Source organism: Thamnophis sirtalis, unplaced genomic scaffold (genome assembly GCF_051295495.1).
Source record: "Thamnophis sirtalis isolate CommonGarterSnake01/CBP01778 unplaced genomic scaffold, rThaSir2_p1.2 scaffold_11, whole genome shotgun sequence".
Lineage (NCBI taxonomy): Eukaryota > Metazoa > Chordata > Lepidosauria > Squamata > Natricidae > Thamnophis > Thamnophis sirtalis.
Genome location: NW_028261391.1, coordinates 16,456,293 through 16,477,081, shown reverse-complemented (window position 1 = coordinate 16,477,081; position 20,789 = coordinate 16,456,293). Strand labels below are relative to the sequence as shown.

Below are 20,789 nucleotides of genomic sequence, written 5' to 3'. Positions count from 1 at the left end.
CGTGTTCATAAACAGGAAATCAAGGTAAAAAAATTCATAGTGTTTGGAAACACTGTGAAACAGCCCTGCTTGCCTCCAAAATCAAAGATAAAAGATTTCCTTGTGAAGGAAATGATCGAGACATGGATCTTAGGCAAGCAAGAACTGCACAGAATACGGTAAAGTAACTTTAATGATAGTCTTGGGGAAACTGCCAAAGGAATTTCCAACCCACATCGACATAAGGGAAGGCACTAAGGCGGAGCCTCTTTGAATGATCCGAAATCCCTTCTTCCCAAGATTGATTTTTTTTTTTTGTATCTGAGCTAAACTGCCATTTATGAGATTAGCTCTAAATGGACTCCCTGGCTGTCTCTTGGCTGTTTGCTTATCCTCCTTTCTATTCCTTTTGCAGTCTCCCTACAATCTCACTGCTACATTCCTTTTGATAGCTGCAAAGCTTATGCAGGGGCTAAGCTCTTGAGGGTTTTTTTTCCCCTCCTGTGAGTTGTTTATCCAGGGCCTGCTATATTTATAACCTCTATTAGGAGTCATAATAATAGGAAGCATAATAATAGGTGGCAGGGAGGGGAATACTTTTCACTGGGGCTATTAGATTCCTTTTCCTAGAATATACTTTCAAAAACCACTGCCATCCAGCATCCTGCCTGCAATCCAGAATAAAAGCCGTACAGGTAGTCCTTAGCAATAGCAATAGCACTTAAGACTTATATAACACTCCACCAGAGGTGGGTTCCTACCAGTTCGCACCTATTCGGTAGGACCCGTTCGTCAAATCTACCGAACCGGTTAGAAGAGGTTCCACTAGTGGACCCGGAAAGCAGGCCACACCTACAGAAGAGGTTCCAAGAATTTTTGAAACCCACCACTGGTCCTTGGATATGATTATTCTACACTATCATGCTCATATTTATAAAACTCAGTGCCTCTGTGAAAGGTAAGGATGGCTACTGCGTTTGTGGTGCAATCAGAACATTGCGTGTGTTGAAGTTGTTTTAATGCAAACCAAAGATGCCTTTTAAAAAACCGAGTTTACATCATATTCCTATGCAAGCCAGTGCTGTGTGTGAGGTAATTTAAGGTGATTCTGACAAGTGTCGTCGGCATCTTCATATCCGGTCACATGGGCGGCAAGCCACTCCCATCCGGTCACATGGGCGGCAAGCCACTCCCACAAAGGAGACCACACCCACAGAGTAGGTTCGAACAATTTTTGAAACCCACCACTGCACTCCACAGTGCTTTACAATCCTCTCTAAGCATAGTCAGTTATATTGCCCCCAAATGGGTCCTCATTTTACCCACCTCTGAAGGATGGAAGGCTGAGTCAATCTTGAGCTGGTGAGATTTGAACTGCTGAACTGCAGCTAGCAGTCAGCTGATGTAGCCTGCAGTACTGGACTCCACCTCGGCCTTGACTTACAACTTTTAATTTAGCAACAGTTTTAAGTTACAACGGCACTGAAAATAGTTACTTATGATTGTCACAGCAAACCGAGGGGTTGTGTGATCAAAATTTAGGTTGCTGTGTTCCGGAGTCACGTGGTTTGTGGCTTCTGACCAGCAGTCAATGGGAAGAGCCACAATTTGCTTAATGAGCACACGATTCGCTTAACCACCGTGGCAAAAAAAAAAAAAAAGTTAATAAAATTGGGTGCAATTTACATCACAACTAAGTTGTTTAGCAAGGGAAACTCTATTCCAAATGGGTCGAAGGCTGAGGTTTATCTGTAGTAAGAGAGACATTACATTGAATAACTTTTTCGCTCCTTTTTGCCCTCCCCAGCCCCCAAGAGCATTTTTCAGGCCTCCCAAACCCTCTGCACATGCATTTTTGCAAAGCGGGTGGGGTTTCGGGAGGCCAAAAGTGCTGCATTCAGTGTATAAGACGCATCCAGATTTTCACCCTATTTTTTGGCTGTGTGTGTGTGGAAAGGTGTGTCTTATACTCCGAAAAATATGGTACTTCCTGTTTCATGGGGGGGTGTTATAGCTACCAACATGTGGAATGTTTGTATCTTGGAGCATTCTGGCTTCTTTCTCATCCCTTTGTAACAAGAGAGGAAGTACTGTCAAGTTTCTGCTTATCATCTTAATACAGAATGCAATTAAGGAAAAAATCTGGAAAGCTCCCCCCCCCTCAAGAGTGCCTCTATAAAACAGAATGCTACAAAGCGAAACAAAGGGAAACAGACAAGTGTCTAAAACCCAAAGGGCCTCTGCTACCTACTTCAGCCACTGGCTCCATCTCTTGCCCATGGGTGGAGACTCTCCCCAAGCCCTCAGTCGGTGTGCCCGCAGGTGAGTGGCTTTGTTGCACTAGATCGGGAAGGTTGACATGGCCAGCAAAACCATTGCTGGCTGGGTGGCCTGAGCGCTTGTGGTCACCAGAAGTCTGCAGAGACACAAGTCATATGGAAAAGAAGAGGAGGAGGAATTGCAGTAACACATAAAAAAACCCCACAACCCAAGGTTGCCATATCAACCCACACTCTTAAGGCAAGCACGGAAACACGACCCCAGCTTTTTGACGTACAACATGCAGCAAGAGGCAACTGTCGACAGAGGTGACATCAGGAGGGCATGCAACACGAAATGAATTCACAGCCCAGAGAGTTGTAGCAGCATGCTTCTACACCAGAAGAAAGGTGATTAGGATCTTCTTTTTTAAAGACCGTGAATCTAGAAATGCTGGGAATTTATACCAATGGGAAAGGCTATTGGGTAGGTGACAGGATGCAGAAGAGATAATTATAAGGACAGTGGAGTCAACATAGTTTTCATGTTTAAAGCAGTGTTTGGAAGCTGTCAATCTGGAAATGCCTACAGGTTGCATGGCAGCTGACAACCAGAGTAGAGTGCTGACTGTGGGATATAGAGCTTTCAAAGAAATGCTTGGCACAAACACAACAGCTTGATTAAGTGTCCTATCAGGATCTCGGGATTCTCGCACCACGAGAGCTGTGTCCCGACAGCGCGGTTATTGCAAGTGCAGCCTAGTGTGATACTTGCCCTCACTGCAAATTCACTGGGCTTCTTTATTGGGCCAGAGATAATTTTAGAAATAAACTGGTGGGAAAAATGGGGAAAAAAATGTGGAACTGAATGTAGTTTCATCGCAATCTGCTTGCCAACTTCTATACAGTATCTTACATTAACAGAATCCTGCAATAGAATGTGTTGACTTTATAAGAAGGCATATTAAAAGGTGCTTGACATAATTATTTGGTCTCATTCTTTACCTTTGGGTGGCGATGTTAAATTTTGACAATGCTGAACAGCCTAGATTGACTCTCCCATGGGAAATATATTAATGTCCAATATCTGCTGCATTTTCAGACTGGTAATATTAAAATTTTCTTTACAGAAGCTTTCTCCAACTACCACATTTTTCGGAGTATAAGACGCACCAAGATTTTGAAGAGGTAAATTTAAAAAAAAGGTTTTGCACTCTGCAAACCCCCCAAACCCTCTGCATGCTTCATTTTTTGTGAAAAGCGGGGCATATAGAGAGTTTGAGAGGGCTGCAAAGTGCTCCTGGGGGCTGGGCTGGGGGAGGGGAGGGAAATGATCAAAAATCACAAAAACGGGCCCATTTTTTGCCAAAACAAGGGCATGCATAGTCTTTAGAAGGCTTGTAGAGTGTTCTTGGGGGCTGGGGGGGGGGGAACAAAACGAGCAAAAATCAGCCCGTTTTTCACTCATTTTTGCCCTCCCCAGCCTCCAGGGGCATTTTGCAGGCCTTCCAAACCCTCTGCACGTCCATTTTTGTGAAGCAGGTGGGTTTTGAAAGGCCAAAAATGCTGTATTCAATCTATAAGACGCACCCAGATTTTCACCCCCCTTGGGCGGGGGGGAAAGGTGCATCTTATACTCTGAAAAATATGGTAGTTATCATTCAGAGGAATTAGTGTTCAACTCCATGATACTTCAGCCTACCTGGCCTATGATGACCAGATTAGGACAGGTAATCCTCGACTTACAACAGTGCATTTAGTGACTGTTCAAAGTTACAACAGGACTGAAAGAAGTGACTTATGACCATTTTTCACACTGACGATCATTGCAGCATCCCCATGGTCACGTGATCAAAATTGAGACACCTGGCAATTGATTCATATTTATGATGGTCACAGTGTCCTGGGATCGTGTGATCATCTTTTGCGACCACCTGACAAGCAAAATCAATGGCCCAACAGCGGCCGGCTGAGCTGTTGATGGAATCTAGCAGCGATGAACACTATGGGACTGCCCTGGAGGCTGAGGAAGACTCTGTGGGGGGTTGTTTGGAGTCAAAGCAGGGACTAGAGAGGCCTGTTGGCCACCAGGTTGCATCTGAGTCAGGGAGCAGTGAGGAAGAACAGAGGGAGGCTGTCCCTGACATACGTAGGGCTGCAAGGAGGAGGGAGCAGCTTTGGAAAAAGAGTCACAGAAGGAACTAGGAACAGGTGGCTACTGATTGGTCCCTCCCGGAGAGGTTATAGGTGGGGTGACAGGAGAGGAATTTTGCAGGAAACAACAATTTACTGATCCTGCTGTAGAGAAAGATTGGGAGAATTTCGTGAGTTCAAGCCTTGATTCACAGAGATAGCTTTCTGGGCTCCCAGCCAAGGGGTTGCTTTTCTCCCTCCTTAGTTGTGGCCGACAGCAAAATCTGCGTCCGTACATATTGTAGAGGCTTGGGACAGAACACCGTGTTACTAACTTAAGGAATGCAGTGATTCACAACTGAGACAAGAAAGGTTGTAAAATGGGGCAAAACTCACTTAACAAATGTCTCACTTGACAACAGAAATTTGGGGCTCAATTGTGGTCGTACGTCGAGGATTACCTGTATGAGAATTTAAGGCAATCTCAGAAGGGGCCCCCAACTGGAAAAGCTACTTTAATTGATCTTTAGAAGTAAACGAACCTCTCTATTCTCACTAAATAACTACATTTCCCCCCTTCTGCATGTCAACATGGGGATCATCTATCAATGATTCAATCTCCTCCAGGGACATAAGGGGGTTGGTCACAACCACATTTCCTCCCTAAAAATGGGCCAAAATGTTTTCCTTGTAGAGTCTGGTGATGATACGAATCCAGTCCTTGGAGCCCCCAAAAATCGTGCAACACATGACCCCACACAGATGTTACCACTCCTGGCTTTGTGTGTGGCATAAATCCAATGTCAAAAAAATATTAAGTCAAAAAAAGGGCAAAGCTAACACCTGCCATCTGATAACTTTTCTCTGGTTCCTTCTAGTTCTTCAGAAGCAGGTGGGGAGCTCTAAGTTACCGTGTTTTCCCAAAAATAAGACCTGGTCTTATATTATTTTTTGCTCCAAAACAGGGGTGAAATGCTACCGGTTCGGGCCGGTTCGCCTGTACTGATAGTAAAAGTTCCAACCATCGTGCGGCACAGCTAATTGTCCCACACCTGATCATCGGAACTTTTAAAAAACCTTTTTAAAGCATTATTTTACTACTAGTTCTCCTGAACTGGTAGTTAAAAATACTTTAAGAAGTAAAAAAAAAAAGTTCCAACAATTGCGTGGCACAGCTGATTGTCACACAGCTGATCGTCACTACTTTTTTTTTTTAAAGCAATTTTTAACTACCAGTTTGGCAGAACGGGTAGTAAAAACATCGCTGAAAAAGTTTTTAAAACGTTTGGTGCACATGCGTGTGCAAGCGAACCAGTAGCAGACTTCAGAGCATTTCACCCCTGCTCCAAAATATGCGTTAGAGCTTATTTTATGGTTAGGTCTTATTTTCAGGGAAATACAGTATTAAATGCACCCATCTGGCTGACAATCTTAACTGGGGCTTATTTCTGTGATAGGGCTTATATTACTAGCACCCTGAAAAAAAAATCATGCTAGGGTTTATTTTCTGGTTGGGTCTTATTTTGGGGAAAACAGGGTAGTACCATACCCATTCAGATCTGAGCTGGAAAGTTGCCTGGAATTTTATGTCCCTTTTGCAGTTTGAACCATGCCAGGATCCCTTGAGTAAATGAGTGATAATATCCTTTCTTACATGTTCTCAGTAAATTGGTTTGGAGATAAATATTACAGCTTAACACATTTCAGAAGCCGAGTTTGCATGAATTCCACTCACTGCCTATTGAATGAGCTGTATAGAACTGGCCTTGGATCTCCTCTCCTGACATCCAGGGATCTGTGCTTATACCTAAAACAGGTCAGACTATGTCTTAACAGAGAAACTAGGGATCAGCCTTGGGTCTCCGATGCACTATATGAAACCAGGCTTTAAAGTACATTGACAAAACCATTGTTTGCTGTCTGGGTGTAACAGAGAAATGGTACAAATTAATTTTGATGCAGTTACCAAGATTGGCATGCAAAGAGAACGAAACTTGTGCGGGATAAGGATAGCTGATAGGTTGTTTGAGAAAAATATGCTCTATTCTGGCAGGATCACTGCATCCAAACCAGAAATCTGGATTTAGATCCTGGCATAGGATAGTTATCTGGTATAGTAATTACAAAATTAAGAAAAAAATTGCAAAATGGTATTTTATTTGAACCCCATGGTTTTGGCTTGTAATAGTCTTGGCTTTCTTTTATCCAGTCAGTCAGGGCCATGTTAAAAAAAAGAAGGTGGGTCTGGACACACACACACAAACACAAAAGGATATTTATTTTCACTGCATTTCAACCTCATCAAATCAGTTCCTAAATAAAAGCACACCTGACCTACATTAGTTGGGATTGCTTCCCATTGATTTAATAACATCTTCTTTCCGTGTCTTTATTCCAGATGGCAACACTTTTGGAAAGCCTTGCATTTGTGTGCAACCTGGCTGTTCAGAAGTTGTATCCAGCTGTTCAGAAGTTGTGTCCAGCTCTGGAGCATCACAATGTGTATCTCTGCACTAATACTTACTTGAAAATCAAACAAAAACAGTTACCAGTTTTTCGCATGGCCACCAACAACAGAAAGTGTTGGTAACTCCAGCCCTCTGGGCTACGTAATCTGGAATTCACCAAAACCCCTGGACATTTTTCCAAGCTATTTCTTTTTCACAGTGGCTAGAATAAAATAGAATATCAGAGATGGAAGGGACCTTGGAAGTCTTCTAGTCAACCTGCCCTGCTTAGGCAGGAAACCCTACACCAGTGGTTCCCAAACTTGGCAACTTTAAGACTTGTGGACTTCAACTCCCAGAATTCTGGCTGGGAGAATTCTGGGAGTTGGAGTCCACAAGTCTTAAAGTTGCCAAGTTTGGGAACCACTGCCCTACACCATATCAGACAAACGATTATCCAATTTCTTCTTTAAAAAACTTCCAGTGTTGAGGCATTCACAACTTCTGGAGGCAAATTGTTCCATTGATTAATTGTTCTAACTGTCAGGAAATTTCTCCTCAGTTCTAAGTTGCTTCTCTCCTTGATTAGTATCCACCCATTGCTTCTTGTCTTACACTCAGGTGCTTTGGGGAATAGCTTGACTCCCTCTTCTTTGTGCAGCCCCTGAATAGGTAGGCTACTCTAAGTCGAGGTGCACAAGTAGTTTCCCCTGCACAGATTAGTAAATTTCTATTGGTCCCATAGAGCAGGGGTCTCCAACCTTGGCAACTTTTAAGACTGAGGAACTCTGGGAGTTGAAGTCCACACAAGTCTTAAAGTTACCAAGGTTGGAGACCCCTGCCATAGAGCACACAAGCTTCCTTGAGTATTAGATTCAATGAAGCTTAAGTGCTTCCATTTCAGCATCTCTTCCCTTCCCCCATCTTCCATCTGCGGCTGGAGAAATGCAATCTAATCTAGCAAAAGAAAAACAACAACTGTTCTTCCTTCTAGTCTCTGCTGGCAATGAAAAAAAAAAGGGGGGGGGGTGAAAAAGAGAAAGAAAGAAAGCCAGTTGATGCTATTTTAGCTGAATTACAAGTCTGGCAGAAATTGTCAGCCGTGTGTTACAGCTGCAGCAACCTGCTGTTTGTGCCTAATGTGTCACTTATTAAGGAAAGACTCTGGAGCAGGGTAATGTACCTGAAAGAGATTACCCCAGGCTGCATAAACGGCATCTGCCACAATTCTTAAAACTCTCAATTTAATCAGAGGGCAACGATTTATTTAGGGGAGGACAGAAAGAGAGAGAAATAGAAATCTGAGGCACTCATCACAGCATGGTCCTCAAATCTCATCAAGTTTAAGGTCACTTTCATACGCTTTTGCAAAAAAAAAAGGGGGGGGGACTACACAGAGAAAACACAAATGCAATTTCGCACATGATTTTTTTGCCAAAGGCAAAGAAAGAAAAAGAAAGAAAGAAAATGAAGAAAAGAAAACCATGGAAGAAAGAAAATGAAGGAAATAATGAAAGAAAACAACGGAAGATAGGAAGGAAGGAAAGAAAGAGAATGAAGGGAACAAAAGAAAGAAAGAAAATGAAGAAAAGAAAATCAATAAAGAGAATGAAGGAAGGAAAGGATGAAAGAAAATGAAGGAAGATAGGAAGGAAGGAAAAAAAGGATGAAGGAAAGAAAAGGAAAGAAAGAAGGAAAGAGGGAAGGAAGAAAGAAAACAAAGAAAAGAAAATCAATAAAGAAAGAAAATAAAGGAAAGAATGAAAGAAAATGAAGGAAGATAGAAAGGAAGGAAAAAAGGATGAAGGAAAGAAAAGGAAAGAAAGAAGGAAAGAGGGAAGAAAGAAAGAAAACAAAGAAAAGAAAATCAATAAAGAAAGAAAATGAAGGAAAGAATGAAAGAAAATGAGGGAGGGAATGGAGGAAAGAAAGAGAAAGACAGAATAAAGGAAAGAAAAATGAAAAAAAGAAGGAAAGGCAGAAAGAAAGAAAGAAAGAAAGAAAGAAAGAAAGAAAGAAAGAAAGAAAGAAAGAAGAAGAAAAGAAAGAAAAGAAGCCAGCTCACTACATTGCCCTTCCTACTGTACTATTTTGGTACAGCTCACATTTATGTCAAAAGGTTGGGAGACTTTCTCCACTATCATCTGGATTATGTCAGTATCTTATGTCTAGTTTGCACAAGAATCATATTTTAAAGAGGAAAAAGGATGTGTAAAGTAGAAGACTTTCATAGAGAGTGTTTAATAGCAGGTCTTTTATCAGCAGACCTTAAAACATGAGGTGCTGCCAATGAGATCCAGAGGAGGAAAATACTAGAACTTACATTTTCTAGGATAGGGGTCTCCAACCTTGGCAACTTTAAGACTTGTGGACTTCAATTCCCAGCATTCCTCAGCCAGCAAAGCTAGTTCTAGTTCTATTACTAAACTGCATCTGGGAATGACCATTTAAGGCTTGGAATATGATTATATTGACACAATCAGAGAATCTAGATTGAAAATCTATCTAAGATGTCTAAAACTACTATTTAGGTGGCAATTTTGCACCTATATTTTCTCCTTCCCATTATAGATGCTCTATTCCATGTCTACCTGTGCATTTCCAGCTCACAAGGTGAAAATAGATGTTTAAACATAATTTGTGAGCCCTGGAAGATGTGCCTGTTATAACCACTTTGAGGGATTTCCGAAGTAGAAAAAGTGCCAGTGATAGCTTGACAATTGCATGGACATGTACTCTGTACAGAGAAATACCCTGTGATCATTCTAGCTCCTGTCCCCGCAATGAAAAGACAGATATAACAGATTAATAGAACTGGAAGGGACCTTGTAGGTCATCTAGTCCAACCCACTGGCCAAGCAGAAGACCCTACATCATTTCTGACAAATGGCAGTCCAATCTCTTCTTGAAAACCTCCAGTGATGAAGCTCCCACAACTTGAGAAGGCAAGCTGTTCCAGTGGTTGATTGTCAGAAAATTTCTCCTTTATTTCTAGGTTGAATCTCTCCTTGGTCAGTTTCCATCCATTATTCCTTGTCTGGCCTTTGTATGCCTTGGAAAATAGTTTGACCCCTTCCTCTTTATGGCAGCCCCTCAAATACTGGAACACTGCTATCATATCTCTCCTGGTCCTTCTCTTCACTAGACTTTCCCTACCCAGTTGCTGTAACCGCTCTTCATGTGTTTTCATCTCTAAGACAATAGAATATGACAAGAACTGACAATGCTGTCACTGTACCAGAAATAAAATTAGCTGTGAACACCCCATACTTGCTTCTAAAAAAGAAACTATAGCTGGCTTCAACAATAAACAACATTACTACTTCCTCACAAAGGGAACTGGGTCATTTAATACCACAGATGATTACTGGACAGTGCTGGTGATCTTCATGTAAGATGTCAGGTATACTTGTGAAGGATACGCTGATCTAGCCTTTATTGTTTGGATGCTGTCCTTTTTTTCTTAAGATAGGAGTTCTGACCTTGAATCATCTTCTTCTACTTGTTCAGACATATGGCTTAAGAAAAAGAAGATAGATGGACTTTCTGTTTCCCAAGATTGTTTTCACGGTGTATAGCAGTGGTGGGTTGCAGGCGGTACAGGCGTACCGGAGCCTGGCCAGAGCACCAGATACCATTCTGGTACGGTGCTCCGGAGGGGCCACCTGCCCGCCCGAGCTCCTTACCGGTCTTTTAAGTCTTCGGCACTTCCCTGCATGAGCATGTGGAGGCTGGCGGAGGTGCTAAGCCACATGCACGCACTGCATGCATGTGTGCACGCTGTAACGGTGCCTGTGCACTGCGCGCACCCATGTGGATGCATCCATGTGGACGTCGCAGGGCCTGTTCCAACGGTACTGGTTGGAACGGGATCCGGAACCCACCACTGGTGTATAGGTAATGTTTTGAAGGAAAAGAGGGAGGAATGGCTCTAACTCATGAATGAAAGACAGAATGGGATAAAAGAGAGATCTGAATCAATGTGTTTTCCCGTGGGACAAAACAAGACAGAAGATGGGCTGGCTCATGCCCTTAGCTAAATTATCCTGCCTTCAATTGCCTCCTACAATCTGACCTTTTTGTCTTGACAGTATCATCAAGCAAACCTACTCTTTTTATACAAAGAGAGGACAGCAGTATTATTTCTCCAGGAGGAAACATTTTAGCAGGAAGCAGCCTGAGCAAAATGACGTTTGGTGCCAATGCCTATGGAAATTCTCAATCACCCAAATCCTGGTTGTCCTAAAGGTGCTTGAAAATATTTCCTTTTCTCCTCCAAGTAGCTGCTTCAGTTCTAGAACCGAAGAATAACTGAAGCAGCTTTTTGGATGAGAAGAAAAAAAAAATTCAAAGGAAAAAAAACAACAAGAAAATCCAGTTGCCTTTTGGAAACACATCTTTGGGACAATGTTTAGTGCAGTTCCTTATCATCATAAAGGTAAAGGTTCCTCTTGCACATATGTGCTAGTCGTTCCCAACTCTAGGGGGCAGTGCTCATCTCCGTTTCAAAGCCAAAAAGCCAGCGCTGTCCGAAGATGTCTCTGTGGTCATGTGGGCGGCATGACTAAACGCCAAAGGCGCACGGAACACTGTTACCTTCCCACCAAAGATTTTTCCTATTTTTCTACTTGCATTTTTACATGCTTTCGAACTGCGAGGTTGGTAGAAGCTGGGACAAGTAACCAGAGCTCACTCCATTACGCGGCACTAGGGCTTCGAACCACCAAACCTCTGACCTTTCTGATCAACAAGCTCAGCGTCTTAGCCACTGAGCCACTGCGTATCATCATCATATCATCATATGAGGACCCAAATTGTTGGAGGCAATATGCTGACTCTGTAAACTACTTAGATTGGGCTGTAAAGCACTGTAAAGGGGTATATAAGTCTAAGTGCTATTGCTATCATGATCTGCCAGATATAACGTTCATCTGTCAATGGCAGGATATTAATTATGGCATCCCACAAAGAGTTGTAGCTTTGCCTCAATCACTTTTACTGAAGTGCTCCTTTGTTACATTAGTGCAATTGTCTTGTCCCTATTATGTCCATGGAGATTCTCAGTCATCCAGGTCATGGTTGTCCCAAAGGTGCTTTTTTCAAGAGGCAACTGGTCTTTCTGGTTTTTCTCTGAAGACATTTCACTTCTCATCCAAGAAGCTCTGTTATGTTATTCAGTCCCTATTATGTTTCTAAAAAATCCCCACAGGTGTATTTTTCACCACTGACTTTTAGAGAGCGTCTTCCTTCTCTTCTCTGAATATACACCAAGGTATAATAATTGGCGTGATAAGAATTATAATTAATCTAAATTAGCAACTGAGAATCTCTTCCGTATACAGGCAATCCGCGATTTTTTGAGACCAAAATTTCTATTGTTAAGTGAAACTCTTGTTAAGTGAATTTTGCCCCATTTTGGGACCTTTCTTGCTACAGTTGTTAAGTGAATCACTGGAGTTGATAACTTAGTAACTCGGTTAAGTGAACCTGGCTTCCCCAGGTTGGCTTGTCAAAAGGTCGCAAAAGGTGACTACATGACTTCGGGACACAGCAATGGTCATAAGTATGAACTGCTTGCCAAGCATCTGAATTTTGATCCCATGACCATGGGGATGCTACAAAAGTTGTAACTGTGAAAAATGGTCATAAGTTACTTTTTTTTTAGTGCTGTTGCAACTCTGAATGGTCATTAAATGAACAGTTATAAGTCGAGGACTACTTGTAGTATGTGAACCAAGTTTCTGTTTCACTTTTACAATATCCATTGTGTGCAAATTGCATGCTTTAAAAGTCAGTTTGAAGGAAGATGAAGATCTGAAAACAACCTTGCTATGTCCTACAGCATTCGGTGCTGTTTATAGTGAAGAGACATCTTTTGTTTAGATGTTATAATTATATTAATCAGCTGCAAACCAGCACAGTTTAATCAATCACTCTGTGCTCAGAATACACAGTGTAATTATTATTCATAGCCTACGAAGACATTATCTCTCAAAGACACTGCAGAGAAGAAATTGTTGCCACCCACTTACCTCCCTTATCATTAAAGTCCCTTCTCTTGAAATACTGCTAAATTTGTCAGGGTGGGGGGGCTCCAGACCACCATGGCTCGATACCATTCCTAGATTGTAGGACTCGTTGTTGGCCGGCATTCCCGTTGGTCTGAAAAATAGGAGTTTTCAAAACGAAAAGAGAGCAGTTGGTTTCTTGTGATAAATACATGACGACTACAGAAAAATAAAGTAACCTTAAAAGATTTGTAATTGCCAAGATTTAAGAAAATCAGGATCAGAAGCTAAAGGATTCTTCCTCATGTTCCCAAAATGCCGGTCTCTCTCATTCTTGGTCTCTATTGCCTGACAAAACAAATCTACAGGGATAGATTCTGATCCTAAACTTGTGTTCCTTTTTATTTTTTTTGGAAGGGAAACACGAAGCTTGACATTACATTTTCGATTCATCCTGTGCTTCTTCCTGTCACATTGTAATAATATAAAACTCTGACCACTTCATGAAATGTATTTTCTGAACAAACTTCAAGGAGAAAGACAGGGGAACTGCAGGATGCCTCCCCAAATGGGAAACTTGTATCCAATGTTATCCCTCTTTTACTCTAAACATCAGAGCACATGTGCTCACCCAGCTGATGCTGAAAACTCCTTCAGGCATACCTGGGTATCCAGGAGCAGCATCTACAGGGAAGCAGGGAGTTGGTCTGGTGCTTGGTCACTGCATCACAATCAAAGCTGTACCTTTCATTCACGCACAGCTATTGTGCTCCTATATAAAGGAGTTTTGATTGCAGTAACAGAATAACAGAGCCGAAAGGGACCTTGAAGGTCTTTGTTTGTTTGTTTATTTATACATTTTTCTTTTACATGAATAAGTGCTTTGTGAACAGTGTATTGTCTGGGTCAATTTCCTTATACATATTAATATTTATCCAATTTCTAAACTCTAGTTCTGTTATCAAGCATTGATAAAACAAGTTCCATGGTAGAAAATATTCCGTATCTTCTTTATTCTTTATCTTTAAGGTCAACCTATCCATTTCTGCACAATCTAGTATGTTTTTAAATTATGCTCTCTTCTGTAGGTATTTCCTCATTTTTCCAGTGCTGTGTAAATACAATTCTTGCTGCTGTCAAGACATGCAATAGTAAGTATATATTCCCTTTATTCATACTTTTCGGTTACTATGCTAACAAAAATATTTCTGGCTTACAAATCTATATGTTGCTTTAACATTTTTTTCTAACCTTGTGTGCATTTTTGTCCATGTTTTTTTTTTGTCTTTGCACATGTCTACCACATGCTAATATGTGCCCGGTGTCTGATTACATTTCCAACATTTGGCGGACATGTTTTGGAACATCTTTGCTAACCTTGCCAGTGGTAGATGGGATCTTGGAGGTCTTATAGTCCAACCCTCTGCTCAATCAGGAAACCCTATACCATTTCAGACAAATGGTTGTCCAATTTCTTCTTAAAAACCTCCAGTGATGGGGCACCCACATCCATCATCATATCTATTTTGATCCCCAATATTGTAATAGTTTCACGTATTCACCGTACCATTATAATTCATATTATGAGATTCTTCTTGCCTTCAGAAGAAGCCAGACGAATGGGATTAGGGATAAGGAATTTAATGTTATATGACTGAATTTCAGGTAGGCAGTTCTTGCCACAAATAGGCTATTTTCAAAGTTATTCCCTCGGCTAGCATTATTGTCAAGTGCATACGTCCCAACCAGGCCATTTTTATTTTTTGACAGCTCTCCAACGTAAAATTGCAATACAGAATATTTTTCACCACATTAAGCAGAATGCAAACAAACTAACTGCCTAAACCTGAGCCATATGCTTTTGGTTGACTAATGAAAATAAGCAACAGCTGCATGTTTCTGCCTGAAGGCAGATATTGACCTAGATAACATTTATAGAAAGATAAATTAAAAGATGCTCTGATCATGAACCGGATGGACTGTTGAATTTGGTCAGCCTTCAGAATTTCAAGAAATCGCTGAAGTGTGTGTTGATGCAAACGGCAACGACATGTTCAAATATTAAAGGTGTTGCCTGCCAAATAAAGTAACAATCTCTATATTTGAAATACAGAAGACTTCATAGAGCGTTCTTTTTTAAAAATAAAATAATTTGGGGGTTCTTCAAAAGATCCATTCCCAAATTCTTCAGTATGCAAATGAGAAAGAATGTATTAGAGAAATACATTCCATTGACAGACAGGATTGACTGTTGCTACATAAAGAATACACTTTGTGGAGCCCAAATTCTTAAGGAAAAAAAAAACCCTGTGCACGAAGGAAGCTCTTGTAAAAAGAAGCTAGGATTTTTTTTTTTTTAAAAGGCAGATAAAGTTCTCAGGTACGGACTCTGCTTGTATTAATCTCAAATAAATATATCAAAAGTTGTCCTAAGTGGGGGGATCCTTACTTTGCGCCGTAATAAATACAGCCGTGGTTTCTGGCACGGAGATGTGATTCAGCCTTTGGTCGCCCCCCCCTTCCATTTGCAGCAAAAAAAAAAAAAGCTGCAAACTTCAAAGAAAAGCTCTTACCAGCTGGATCTCTCTCTCACTCTTCTTTGCCTGAAGAATGAGGTATCTACCAGGTATTTAGGCAGATAACGCCACCAGAAACCTGGGGGCAGCTCGTTAAGCTGCCGCCATCAGCAAGGTCCCGCCCCGGAAGCCTCGTGGAGCCCAAATTCTTGATTTCATAAATATTGCATTAGGAACTTCACTTCAAGGTGGAAATGTAGGGCTTTGAGAGCTAGGTCTTCCAAGAATTCAGCTAACTTGCTCAATGAACCTTATATCATTGGTGGCCAATTCACTTTCCCAAGTAGTCGCATGACAAACTGGGACAGTTAAGGATCATTGCCATCACCGCTACTACTCTTACAGTCTTGCCATCCCCACCCCGCCACTGCAGGCCAGACAGGGACAGCCGAAGGGCCAGATATAACCTGTGGTCCATAAAATGCCTAGATCTGTATTAGAAGGAGGAATAACTTTGGTGGTTGATGCTTGCACTTAATGCATTTTGGAAGCAGGAGAGCTGCAATAAGGGGTGGAAGAATGATGTAAAGCAGAGTCAGGATCAGAGGTGGTATTCAGCAGGTTCTGGCCAGTTCTGGAGAACTGGTACCAGAAATTTTGAGTAGTTCGGAGAACCGGTAAATATCACCTCTGACTGGCCCCGCCACCATCTATTCTCTGTCTCCCGAGTCCCAGCTGATCAGGAGGGAATGGGGATTTTACAGTAACCTTCCCCTGGAATGGGGTGGGAATGGATATTTTACAGTATCCTTCCCTTGCCACGCCCACCAAGCCTTGCCTACCAAGCCACGCCCATAGAACCAGCAGTAAAAAAAAAATGAATCCCACCACTGGTCAGGGTATATCTATGGGCATTCCCATTGGTTTTTTTTTAAGGGAGAAGAATTGAGAGGAAGGGATATTGATTGACTGATTCAGAGAAGCCTCTTTACAGCTTACAGAACTATTTTGTTACATCTCTTACTTCAAAAGGATAGAAAACCAGCCACTCTACTCCAAGTAATTGGCTTCAGAAGTAGTTCAGAAACCACAAAAAAGGAGGCATGGGGGTCCTATGTGACTATAGACCGCCATTTTGCTCATCTACATCCAGGGTTCGCCTGGATTCGGGGGAACCCGTAGCTAACGTTATGGCCGGTTTGGAAAACCTCCAAATCCCACCTCTGGCTGGTCCCGTCCACCCCACCCCACCCCACCCCACCCCTGCCACCTCACCACGCCCCTCCTAAGAGTCTCCACGCGGCCCATTTTGGATGCGAGCTAAGGGTCTGCACGGAGGCTCGGGGAGGGGGGAAAATGGGTCTCCCAGAAGGCCTCTGGAGCCTGGGGAAGGTGAAAACAGCTCCCCTGCCGTGGTGCAGGAGGCCAACTAGACCACGCCCACGCCCCCAACAACCGAGCAGAGAACCCGCTGCTGAAATTTTTGAAGCCCACCCCTGCCTACATCCTACTGCCATCCTCTGATTTCTTACCAAACAATCTAATGAAAGAACATGTATTTACTTGCTGGGTCCCTTCTCCACTGTTGTTGTGCATTGTTCACTTTTCTTTGGGCAGAAAGAGAGAACAGGAGACTAAGCTCCTGGTCTAATCTGGTGGGACATCTTTTGTATACATTATGGGTGTGTGTGTGTGGCTTTTTTCAGCAATAGTCTACAGCAGAGGTCTCCAACCCCTGATCTATGGACTGGCACCAGGCCGCAGCATGGCAAAAACTGGGCCGTGCAAACCAGTTAAACTCCAGCCAATGGGATGCAGGCAGCATACGAAACCCACCGGTCTGTGGAAAAACTTCTTTCCATCGAACCAGTTCCAGGTACCCAAAAAGTTTGGGGGCCGCCATGTTTGTAATGTCTATAAAACATTATTGCAACCAGCAATTCCAAATGAGATGCATTTGTGGGTTTATCTTCACCAAGAGAGGATGTCTTACATAAGCCGTGGGATGTCGCTGACGGGCACAGTGCCATCTTGTGTTTCACTTTCTCCGTCTTCTTCCTCCTCTTCGCTGCTTTCAGACTCCTCACTGGAAGAGGAATAATCGGTAACTTTCTTTAAAGGCCGGTTGGTTTCTTCAATCCGCAGTTCCCGCAGTTCTTTTGCTAAAGCAGTCAGATCCTGTACGAGAAGGGAAAAACCCAGAAAGCAACATGAATTTTCACCTGAACTATAGAAGGGATGGTATGACAATTAGGAAATGCAACCGTCAGCTGATATAGAAGGCAAATATTATGGAATGTATAGATTTTGTGGTACAAAACACTGGCTTTATACTCACTGAAAACCTAACAGCAAACTGCTGACATATAGGTTACATGTACACATGTGTTTATGAGCCACAGTGGCGCAGTGGGTAAAGTGCAGTACTGCAGGCTACTTCTGCTGCCTGCCGACTGCTAGCAATTTGGCAATTCAAATCTCACCAGGCTCAAGGTGGACTCAGCCTTCCATCCTTCCAAGGCGGATAAAATGAGGACCCAAATTGTTGGGGGCAATATGCTGACTCTGTAAACCACTTAGAGAGGGCTGTAAAGCACTGTAAAGCAGTATATAAGTGGTATTGCTATTATAGCCTTCTATGGACATGTTCAAGACCAGCAAGGGAAGAGGAAAATGACATCTTGAACATTATGTCATGCAAATGACACAAATGAACTTGTGTCATCTGCATGATAATGTCATAGCATATAAACAAGCTCATTATGATAGATTTAGCACACCTAAATCTATTGACAGCTATAGCAGTTACAAGAATGCAGTCGTCATCACAGTAAACTGGGAACAATGGCATCTCAGAATGGTATTGATTCCAAATATACATTTTGGGTGATCCCCAAATGTCTTCCACTTAAACACATTTAAGAGGAATTGAAGTGCATGAGGTCAGCCACGACCAAGTACCACGGACTTTAGATTATGCTAACTGAACTAACGTTGCCTATTATGTTTCCCATGCAGGCATGTTGACCTCTTTCTATCCATTTCTCTAGAAATTCAGTGCAACGTATCAAGTGGGTTCCTTATCTATGATCATCACTAACAATGTACAGTATATGTAAAGCTCACACGATAGCTTGACTCGTGCAGAGTCTTGGTGGGGAGTGGCTAGAGTGCAGTACTTCAGGCTACTTGTGCTGACTGCCGGCTGCCTGCAATTTGGCAGTTCTAATACCACCAGGCTCAAGGTTGACTCAGCCTTCCAGCCTTCCGAGGTGGGTAAAATGAGGACCCAGATTGTTGGGTTTACAGAATCAGCAATATGCTGATTCTGTAAACCGCTTAGAGAGGGCTATAAAGCACTGTAAAGCAGTATATAAGTCTAGGTGCTATTGCTATTGCTATGCATAATGTCATACAAAAGATATAGGCAGGGTGCATATTTTACAATATGTGCATGTGATGTGCATGTATACATATGCAAAATTGGCCATGAATCGCAATGCTAGAACCTAGATTACTAGACACAAAGAATTTTCTAGTTAATACACTATTTAAGGTTCCCCATTTATATCTTAATAGTGTTGTTTTGAGACAAAAAGTTGTAAGAACTATACGGAGATATTTATTGTAATCTTACATGCTTTCATGGCCACACAACAGAAAGCAGTAGGGCAAAAATAAAAAGCACAATAGGTTTAATTAAACGAATTAGAAGAGAATGCATTAAACACACACAAGATGATCAAAACAATTGCAATCAACTCTCTTACTATCTCTCCCTATATTAAGACTAAGGAAGCTATTAGCACATTTGCTCAGATATAAAAGATTAGGGAAAAAGAAACTCATTGAAAAAAAAATCAAGTTTCTATACTGTTGGTTTGTTTGTTCCTCTGGCTATATTCGTTATTCCTGCATCATACAATTATTATTTTTTAATAAAATGTCTTGGAATGTCTTTTAAAAACAAAAATAAACAGTCCTTTACAACCTGATAGGAGAAACTGGGAATTTTTTTAAAAAAAAAAACTGACAATCCAGTCTCAGTGTTGTCTTTGATACTTCTGCACTCAACTTGCTTGACTATGTCAAGTCTATAGGGATTGTGTAAGGAAGACAAAGAGTGAAGTGCCATCTTCCCTCTACCCATCAAGGCTAATACCATTCAGGTCAAATTGTGTACCTTTCTAGCCATTTTGTAAAACTTCATGAGCAAAATCTATCTCAAGCATATTGAACTCTGTGGGCAAATTGATATAGAAATTAAAAAAAAGATGTTGAGACTCTAGTAAGAGTGCAGAGAAGAGCAACAAAGATGATTAGGGGACTGGAGGCTGAAACATATGAAGAATGGAACTGCAGAAGTTATAAATGTAAAGTTATCCAAATTCCCCATTCCATATGAGAGGTAATCTTTTTTGCAAATTTTAAGACATTACAAAACCAGAAGTCCCAAAATATAAATAATATCCAACTGAAGTTTTACTTCATGAAGCTAACAATTCAAACTTTGCAATGTTATCAAATTCAACACACAACAATGCCATGAAACAACCTGATTAACTCCAACAGCTTATTAAAACAAAGATTATCCTAAATCAATGTATTAGCATAACATTGCTATGCGGGATTATTTGTTCTGCTTTAAAAGCACGGCTATTTAATTCATTAGTGTGAGGATGAGACTACTGATGATTACTGATTTATTACCCCAGTGCAAAAATATTGTGAATCCTACCCACAAGGAATTCTCAACATTTTTTAGTTAATCTAATGTTTTGTGAGAGAGATTGAGGTATAAAAGGCAGTTGTTCAAGAAAAGAAAGTAAGATAATATTTTGGATTACAACATAATTAGGAGTTGTGAACACCTACTCCCACAAAATGATTAGGGGACCAGGGACTAAAACATATGAAGAACGGTTGCAGGAACTGGGTATTGTCTAGTTTAATGAAAAGAAGGACGTAGGTGACATGATAGCAGTGTTCCAATATCTCAGAGGCTGTCACAAAGAGGGAGTCAAACTATTCTTCAAGGCACCTGAGGGTAGAACAAGAAGCAATGGGTGCAAAATAATCAAGGAGAGAAGCAACTTAGAACTAAGGAGAAATTTCCTGACAGTTAGAACAATTAATCAGTGGAACAACTTGCCTCCAGAAATTGTGAAATTGTGAAGTCTTTAAAAAGATGTTGGATAACCATTTGTCTGAAAGGGTATAGGGTTTCCTGCCTAAGCAGGGGGTTGGACTAGAAGATCTCCAAAGTCCTCCCCAACTCCGTTATTCTAAATTCTAAAATTCTCAAATCTAAACATTGGAGGAGCAAATCTTATGGATGGTGCCTTGAAATATGTAGGAAAGGCATGCTCAAATAATGGGCAATAAGATTAAACATCATCACCATCAAGCCAATATTAATAGTTTAAGGAATATAATCATAGATGAATG

General features: G+C 41.5%; 1 protein-coding gene across 6 annotated transcripts in view; it reads right to left on the bottom strand.

The window, feature by feature from the left end:
- TNIK (TRAF2 and NCK interacting kinase) overlaps positions 1–20,789 on the bottom strand; it is a 348,933-nt gene that overhangs the window by 20,763 nt on the left and 307,381 nt on the right. For 5 of the 6 annotated variants that reach the window (XM_087725246.1, XM_087725247.1, XM_087725251.1 and 2 more), the window contains 3 exons: positions 17,335–17,519; positions 12,850–12,979; positions 2,231–2,395 (listed from right to left, as the gene is read on the bottom strand). In XM_087725246.1, coding sequence (XP_087581372.1) covers positions 2,231–2,395; positions 12,850–12,979; positions 17,335–17,519 — 480 coding nt within the window. The remainder of the gene's footprint in view (positions 1–2,230; positions 2,396–12,849; positions 12,980–17,334; positions 17,520–20,789) is intronic. The other variant, XM_087725250.1, reaches the window with a different exon arrangement.